This window comes from Micropterus dolomieu, linkage group LG21 (assembly GCF_021292245.1).
Source record: "Micropterus dolomieu isolate WLL.071019.BEF.003 ecotype Adirondacks linkage group LG21, ASM2129224v1, whole genome shotgun sequence".
Taxonomy (NCBI): Eukaryota; Metazoa; Chordata; class Actinopteri; order Centrarchiformes; family Centrarchidae; genus Micropterus; species Micropterus dolomieu.
Window position 1 is genome coordinate 11,580,926 of NC_060170.1, and position 9,046 is coordinate 11,589,971.

Consider the following 9,046-nt stretch of genomic DNA (forward strand, 5'->3'; position numbering starts at 1 on the left):
CCGGGAGATACATCGCCCTGAGCGATAGTAACCTCTGCTGGGACCACAGGAGGATCTGACGCGCCAGTCTGTACAGAGGGCGCGAGCGCAGACCGCCCTGGTGATTCAGATAGGCCACCACCGCTGTGTTGTCGGAACGAACCAGGACGTGGTGGCCTTGGAGATCGGGCAGGAAACTCCTTAGAGCCTGGAACACCGCCAACATCTCGAGACAGTTGATATGCCACTCGGATTGATGCACCTGCCAGGATCCCCTTGCAAAGCGACCGTCCATGACCGCGCCCCAGCCCGTGAGGGAGGCGTCTGTCGAAATGACCAGCCGGCGACAAGACCCTCCCAGCACGGGCCCCTGGGACAGGAACCAAGTTTCCTTCCAAACTGATAGGGAACGAAGACACTTGCGCGTAACCCAAATCAGACCCTTGTTCCTTAGCCACCACTGCAGGGGTCCCATGTGCAGCAGTCCAGATGGTATTACGCTGGACACAGCCGCCAGGAGACCCAACACTCGTTGAAAGTGTTTTATAGTGATGGCGTGGCCTAACTTCACCCCTTTCACGGCAGCCAATATGGTGTCGAGACGTGCCGGAGACAATTGTGCCCGCATCGTTGTCGAATCCCATACTACCCCTAGGAACGTAGTCCGTTGGGTGGGAGCCAGCACACTCTTCTTTGCGTTGAGCCTCAGCCCTAAACGCCGCAGATGAGCCAGAACGACATCTCGATGCCGAACCGCCAACTCTTGAGACTGGGCTAGGATGAGCCAGTCGTAGATGTAGTTGAAATCCGGATGCCCTGGAGCCTCAGCGGGGCCAGTGCTGCATCCATACACTTGGTGAATGTGCGAGGGGAAGTGCCAGGCCGAATGGAAGAACCCGATACTGGTAAGCCACAACCCCGAAGGCAAACCTCAGGAACTTCCTGTGAGAAGGACGGATTGAGACGTGGAAATAGGCGTCCTTTAGATCTATCGTGACGAACTAATCCTCAGATTGGATGTGCGTCACGATGGCGGGGATGATGAGCATCTTGAACCTGAATCTCCTCAGAGACCAGTTAGAACCCGCAGATCCAAAATAGGGCGCAGCCCTCTGTCCTTCTTGGGGACTATGAAGTAGCGGCTGTAGAACCGGCGTCTCTGTCTGGGGGGGAGACACGTTCCACGGCCCCTTTCCTCAGAAGAGTACGAACTTCCTATCCCAACACCGGACCTTGCTCCGGGCGGACCACAGTCCAAACCACCCCGTTGAATTTTGGAGGGCGGGTTTTGAACTGTAGTCGAAACCCATGTATGGCAGTGCGCAGGACCCACGGAGAAATGTTCGTCAGGCTCCGCCAAGCCTCTGCAAAGTCTGCCAACGGAACCAATCCCTCGGGGCTGGTGGTCGGTGTCTCATGTGATCTTCTGGTGGACCCCTGAAGCCCCATAACGGCAGGGGAGAGCCGCCGAAGATCCACGGTGAGTGAGTCTGAACGCCACCTGACTGCAGACCCTCGGGGCAGGCAGTACGGCGTGGACTCGATGGTGGCAAGTGCGTCCTGAACGTGTAAATGGCGGGATAACATCACCCGTTGCCACGGCGGAGGGGACCTCGATCGGCCTTCGGGGGGGTGGGGTGCGGGAGGGGAGAAAGACTCCCCTACCCCGTTCTTCCCTGAGCTCCGTCGGGACTGGATGACGGTCCTCAGATCGCGTCTCTCAGAAGGCTGAGGGTGAGAGTGCCGTCTCGCTGCCCCAGCTCCTCGGGGGGGCCCCCGAGAAGCGACACTCTGCTTCCTCTCCTCTCCGTAGGAGCTCGTAGAGGGAAGGGACCTACGCCTGGCCTTGGGTCCAGACCGGCGAGGGAGGTACTGGCGGAACGCTTCGCCCTGCGTCTAACGCTCCGTGGTTCTGCGAAGCTCCACCAGATCTTCCTCAGAGGGATTCCCCCTCTGAACCATCTCCTGTAGCAGGTCGGCTTGGTAGGCTTGAAGCACCACCATGGTGAGCAAGCTCGCACCTGCCTGGCCCGCTGCCATGTACGCCTTCCCCACGAGCGTAGATGTGGTGCGACATGGCTGGAGGGTAACGCCGGCTCCTCCAGGGAGGACGCAAGTCGAGGGGAGAGATAGCTCGCAAGCGCATCCTCCACCCGAGGCATCCTCCCATAACCACGGTCCCTAACCCCCATCACATTACTGTAGTTCAGTGATCGGGGTGTGGAAAGCCATGTAGAGAAGGGTCTGCCCCATGATTACTCAGTTCATCATGTAAATCAGGAAAGAATGGCGTGGAGGTGGCATGTGGTGCTTAAGAAACCTTTCATCAAGCTTACCACTAGCCTGTGGTGTCTGCTCCTTTGGCCAGTTGATGTTGAGCTTAGCCACGGCTCTAGTCACCACCTCCAGCAGCACGTCATAGTCGGGCGCCGCCGGAGCACGTCCGCCTCCTCGGAGTCGGATTGCTGCAGCGTCTCCGGATCCAAACCGCGAGCGGGAGAAGCCGAGAACGGGCTCCCGAACGAGGAAAGGAAGCGTCGGAGCCAGCGGATGAAGGTCGGGAAAAAGCCTCAGCCGTCCCGAAATCCTCCGACAGATCACGCTGTGAACCCCATGAGTGAAGCCGCCGGGCTGCCTCAGCGGCCGCAGGGCCCACACCGCGGGGAAAACACATCCGGCCATCCTCAGAAAAGAGAGCCATGCTGTACCTCAGTACCCGCACGGAAAGGGCCTTGCAACGGGCGCAGGCAGCCCCCTCGAGAGCTGCCCGGGCGTGCTCCATCCCCAAACATGAGACACACATCTCATGAGAATCTCCATCCGTGATGTACCGAGAGCAAGAAAAAAACACACCTTCTGTACATCTGATTGCCGGACATGCTGGTAGACTTCTTCTTCAGGTAAGACATACTGCTTGTAGGACTGGAGCTTTCTTCAAACAACATACAGAGCGCCTGCTGAATAGAAAAAAGCTAATGATGAGTGTGTACAGGTGTGCTTTATACTCCTCCGGTTATTCCGTGACACCTTACCATTCTAGCAACAAGCCAATAGGATTGGAGTGATTTCATTCACGTTCAGACCTGCTTCGCCTAGAGGCGTTCCCTTAGTGTCGTAACCGACGCAGTTCGAGTTCCCTCGAAGGGGAACCATGAATGCAGGGATATGTTATGGCCAGTTGCTGCTTTACTGTCTGCACATGGTGATAAGACTCACAAGTACAACCACTAGCCACTGAGCAGCTCCACTGGAGCAAACCGAGATCTTGGTAGTGATGGGAACAGAGCTTGTTGCATTTATTTTCCCTGCACTGCTTTTCCAGAGTGTCAGTGCCGTCGCAGTAAACGGTGTAAATCACTGACTGTGAGACTATTCTTCTCACTAGTGTTTTTCAGGACAGTAACAGTAACCTCTCTCTTAAGTGTGGGTCTTAAGACTGCCTTCCTTTAATATCATTGTCATATTTCAAACAACTTTGATTTGTGGGACTTTCAACAGTTTATAAAGTAAAGGCAGCAAATTGTTGGAGAAGGTCTTTGAAGTGTTTTTTTTTGACAAGCAAACTTATGGAAAAATCTTGAAATATGTCTTATGTTGACTGGACTGCATGATTTGGAGAAAAAGGCATATTGCGATTATTGTGGACAATATTGCGATTTGCTATAGCGTTTGCAATATAATGGAACAAATGGTACTATGAGTCTACTTGCTTGATTATTAAGGAAAATGCACAAAATACTGACATTTCTCAACTCGGGGACGAATATACAATACACCAACAGCACGAACACAAACCACGCCACACTTTAGGTAAACAATGTTACTGAACAATATAATATTACATTATATAATAATTATAACAATATTTATAACAATAACGTTTGTAAAACAGATGTAAAACAGAATAAAGGGAGCGTGTTGCTCTCAGAAGGAGGCGGCTAGAAGGAGCACATACTGGCACATTATTGGGTTTTTATCTCAAGGTTACAAGGTTGTTTATTTGTCACTGTATAACACAAGTTTGTATAACAAAACCAAAGTTGTAGTGCCTTCATGCTACACACAGAATTTAACATTGTTTATTGTCAGTCTTGCTTTTGATAAGAAGAACAGGTCAGTTTTTCAGGACATGGCCAGTCAACATGTTGTTCTGACTGAAGACTAAAACTAATGGAATTCATGTGTTGAGGCATTTCTTTGTTTTCACTTCCCCAGACTACAGAGTTGTTTCTATTCTTTTTCAGAGTTTAGACAATCATTCTTGTTAATATGTGAAAAGGTGAAAATGGGGCGGTGGGGGGGTTGGGTTCTTCAGCAGTAAATAAATGTAACATATTTCCAGCTCTTCCTTACTGTAATTGTCCCTGTGGTTCCCAGGGGAAGTTGGTGAAGTACTTCAGCCGCCAGCTGTCCTGTAAGTGCAAAGTGGCCTTAGAAGAGCGAAGCGCCGAGCTGGAGGACTTCCCTCGCCTCGGCCACTGGTTCCGCATCGTCAACCTGAGGAAAGAGGTCACACAGGTATAGATACATCCAGTCACAATTTTCATGCAAAAAGACACTGATCTTCCAAAATTACAATGTGGAGATGTAAGATGTTATTTCTCAAATTAAAAATCTGATATTTGATATAATATACAGATGGGCGACAGAGGGTGCTGTCTAACAAAATCTCCCATACGTGTTCTACTGAGCTGAGATTCGATGACTGTGAAGACCATACTGTATGATTTAACATCACATTTCCCTCATTAATAATTAATATTTTCTCTACAAAGCAGCTGTAACTTCCACTGCTGAAGTTTAAGCTGCAGTCTTCAAGAAAACTCTTCAACTTTTCTCTTGAATTACAAATATCAACCACATTTTATCCACAGACAGTTAGTTACAGTTAGTTAACTGACAATAAAACATAATCACTGAAAAAGGTGAACATTTTCTCCACAACTTCTTTTTATTGTCATTTGAGGCTGCTGCTTATTCAGCGCATCTTTAACTGTAAACCAAATGTTCCATGTATTAATATGAGACCGTCATGATGTATGTGCATCTGTGTGTGTGTGTCAATGTATCTGTATCATGGTTTTTGCACGTGTGTGTGTGTTTTGTAGGAGATGAGCCCAGGTGAGGTGACCCTGGAGGGCCTGCTGGATTTGAGTGAGGAGCAGGTGTGTGAGCTGCTGCAGAAGTTTGGTGCCAACGAAGAGGAGTGTGCCCGACTCAACGCCTCCCTCTCTTGCCTCAGAAAGGCCCACCAGCTCGGTAAAGGTCCACCAAACACACAGAGAGATGAGCTCACACACAAACACACACATTCATAGAAATACATCCCTTTATATGTCCTGAAAATGTAAAATAAACTTCTAACTATCTTTGTCTTTATGAGAAGACATTTTTTTGCGTGTAGAGAGTGCAATTTCTGTACAATAATGAATGCCAGCAAAATTATAACATGTAAGAAGAACAAACTAGATGATTGGTATGAAATTTATGTGGTCTCACCCTATAAAAACATACACAGTATTTAGCATTTGTCCTACCTTCCAGGCTGACAGTGATTGCTATCGGTTCATTTCTTCAAGATTTTACAAAGTTGTGTCTTGCTTGCTTGAGGTAGACAACAAATTATCTTGTTATACTATAGGAAACACTTAGTCACTCCTAATTAAAATAACATTTATATAATTTTTCCCCGCTAAAGTTACGTTATTGTTGCAGGGTAATACAGTAGGAAGCAGGGACCGTTGACACAATTCTTTTTGGGGGAATTTTGTGTTTTTTTAAAGACAGTATACAGTAGGGAGCTGACAGAAAAAGAGAGGACAGAGAGGGGATGACATGCAACAAAAGTTTGCGGCTAGACTCAAACTAAGGGATGCAATTAAATTGCCAGCAACTTAAACTTGTAGCCTACCAGTATGCAACTAATAATGCAGCTATGAGGTCACCGAGGTCCGGACCTCCGTAATTATATGTAGGCTATAGCCCATCAATAAAATAATTTGAAGAAAAACCATTGATAACATGATCAACTTAAATGAAGGATTTAAGACCATGCAGATGCAGCTGATTACACCATCTCAACCCTCATTTCAACCTGAAAAACTGTTCAGATCAGTGTCCACACTTGGGGAAACACATAAAGCAAACCTTGTGCACTCAGTAACTGAGGGCAGAGTTTTGGGCGATACGTTTTGTGAATTTCCTGATGGGTGAAGTACGGTGAAACGTCTCCAAGGGGCGCTGTGCACGTTTACGCACGAGGCACAGCAGCATATCTTCATATTTAAATCTCCCGACACTCTGACAAGATCGGTCAGGAATCAGGATCTAATGTTCATTAATGTTCCGTGTTCTTCTACACATCCCAGGCTCATAAAGTTAAACTGTGTCTAAATTATTTCAGAAACTAAAAGTAGAATTCTGTTTCCTTTGCAGAGTTTCCTCTGTCCTGTGCCCATCCATGCATCACACCAATGTAGCTCGTATAATTGTGACAAAACAGTGCAAACACCTGCTGACGTCAAATGATTAGGCCATCAACCAGCATTAACCTGCTCTATTTTATGTCATACACTAACAATAGTGCCCCTTATGTAGTCTGCATGCAATTCCAGCAGTATAGTCCTGTGATGACAGTTATAGGCTACATTTCAGTATCATTTAGCCTAATGCATGTTGTGAAGATAAGTGTACCAAGATCTCCCTGTTTGCACTACTTGATCATAGTTTGTCTGTGTCTCTTATTTTATGCAATTTTATTGAGCCAAGAAAGACTATGATGAACAGTTTTTCATATGAATTACCGTAAATAAGCTCTATTAACCAAATAAAAAAATAATAAATCTGGACCTCACTAATTTCTAAACCCTGGTTATGGCCCTGGTCCTCAGCAACTGGTTTCCCAGCAACTTATGAATTCTTTACTTTTGATGGTCAACAAATCTTAGATGTTGAAGCATCCTTAAACACACTAACAAAGACTGCTTTCATAGTGGTGTCAAGTGGATCATCACTCTATAATAATGTTTGTTTGATAAACAAATAAAGGGAGTTTCACTCTGATTTATTACTTATGCCAAATTGGTTTGTAGGCTCTGCAATTTGGATTTTTGTACGGACAAACCAGTGGCTGCCTAGAAAGCAGGGAATCAATGTGCAAACTGCGTGCACAGTTATTAGGCAAGCAAGTATTCTGAATGAATAATTATTTCTATGCACATTTTCCAACTCCAAACCATATAAACTTGAATGCTCATTGGAGCTAATTTATTTTTAGGTGATATTTGTGTAATGAGGGAGGGTGTGGTGAAAGTTAATGACGCCTTATATCAAGTTGTACATGAATATTAGGCAGCTTCATTACTTCACGTAAAAGAGGCCAAAAAAGAGATTTAACTGACACTGAAAAGTCAAAAATTGTAAAATGCCATTTAGATGGATGCAACACTCTTGAAATAGCTAAACTTTTGAGGTATAACTACCGGATAATCAAATGTTTTGTTCTGGTTTGTTTTGCTCAAAAGGCGCAAATTAACTGCAAAAGACTTGAGTAAAATTAAACGCAAAGCTACCAGGAACCCATTATCCTCCAGTGCAATCCAGAACTGCAACCTACCCAGAGTGTCCAGAAGTACAAGGTGCCAAGTGCTCAGACACATGGCCAAGATCACGAAGGCTGAGACACGACCACCACTGAATAAGATAAACAAGTAAAAGTGTCAAAATTGGGCAAATAAATACCTGAAGGCAAATGTTTTATGGACAAATGAAGTGAGAGTGACTCTTGATGGACCAGATGGATGGCCCGTGGTTGGATCCCTGATGGACACGGCACCACTTTGACATAGATGGAGGAGGGGTACTGGTATGGGCTGCTATCATTAAGGATGAGATAGTTGGACCTTTTGGGTTGAAGATGGACTGAAACTCAACTCTCAAACCTACTGCCAGTTTCTGGAAGATACTATCTTCAAGCAGTGGTACAGGAAGAACTCATCAGCATTCACAAAGGCCATGATCTTTATGCAAGACAACCATCCATCACATGCATCTACCATCATATCATCCACCAAGTATTCCACTGCTTGGCTAGCAAGCAAGGGCCTCGAAGATGCCCAAATAATGACCTGGCCCCTTTCCTCACCTGACTTGAATCCTATTGAGAACTTGTGGGCCTTCTCAAATGTGTGATTTACCGTCAGGGAAGACAATACAACTCTTTGAACAGCATTTGGGAGACTGGGGTTGCTGCTTCAGCGAAAGTTGATCATCACAGATCAAGAAACTGACTCCATGGCACATGAAAATATAACCACCCATTGGTTAATAAATATTTTTGAAAGGCCAAATTTTTTTATTTATTGTCATTTTGTGTTGTTACTCTTAGAATAAACTGTTAAACTGAGAATAAACAAGTCATTTGATTTTTTTGGTAATTTAGTTGCCTGATAATTCTGCACACATATACAGGATATTATCCTGAGCATGACAAAACTCACTTTTTCTCAGTTAAACATTCAGATTTGAGGTTCAGTTATATTTTGGATTGACTGAGAGCGCTGTGTTTGTTCAACGATAAAATTAGTCCTGAGGAATACAATTTGACTAATAATTGTGCACGCAGTGTAGAGTATAGTTGAGAAACTGGTTTGCAGTGATGTAAAATTACCAATTTGTAGTTATGGAGCCAAAACACGCAAAGAGAGTGATGTGAAGCACACTGAAAAAGCAGGAGAAATTAGCTTGTTTACATTCTGCAATATAGACTCCCACCCAACGATTATGTCATTATGCTGCCTGTGAGTCTCTGAGATGTTTTTACACAACATGTGTAAGATATATAACTCTATTTTAATGAATAAGAAACAGGAAAATTGTCGGGTCAGGGATTCTGAGATAGAGATGACGAGATTACATGTAGAACAGGAGTGGAAAACAGCTGCATTATATTATGTGTGCATATTTATTAGTTATCAAGAGTGTTGTCAGTATAGACCACAATGTATAGTAAAGGCTAGCCCTAACGGTGACAAAAACAACAAATGAAACCTAATTCTAAAGAATATGT

The 9,046-nt window shown here is 45.3% G+C and overlaps 1 protein-coding gene across 1 annotated transcript in view; it reads left to right on the forward strand.

Annotated features, from left to right (window-relative positions):
- Positions 1-6,529, forward strand: part of LOC123960147 (kinase suppressor of Ras 2-like) — a 25,083-nt gene extending 18,554 nt beyond the window's left edge. Inside the window, exons 2-4 of the mRNA XM_046034721.1 lie at positions 4,357-4,497; positions 5,088-5,238; positions 6,415-6,529. Coding sequence (XP_045890677.1) covers positions 4,357-4,497; positions 5,088-5,238; positions 6,415-6,458 — 336 coding nt within the window. The 3' untranslated portion in view covers positions 6,459-6,529. The remainder of the gene's footprint in view (positions 1-4,356; positions 4,498-5,087; positions 5,239-6,414) is intronic.
- Positions 6,530-9,046: the final 2,517 nt, after the last annotated feature.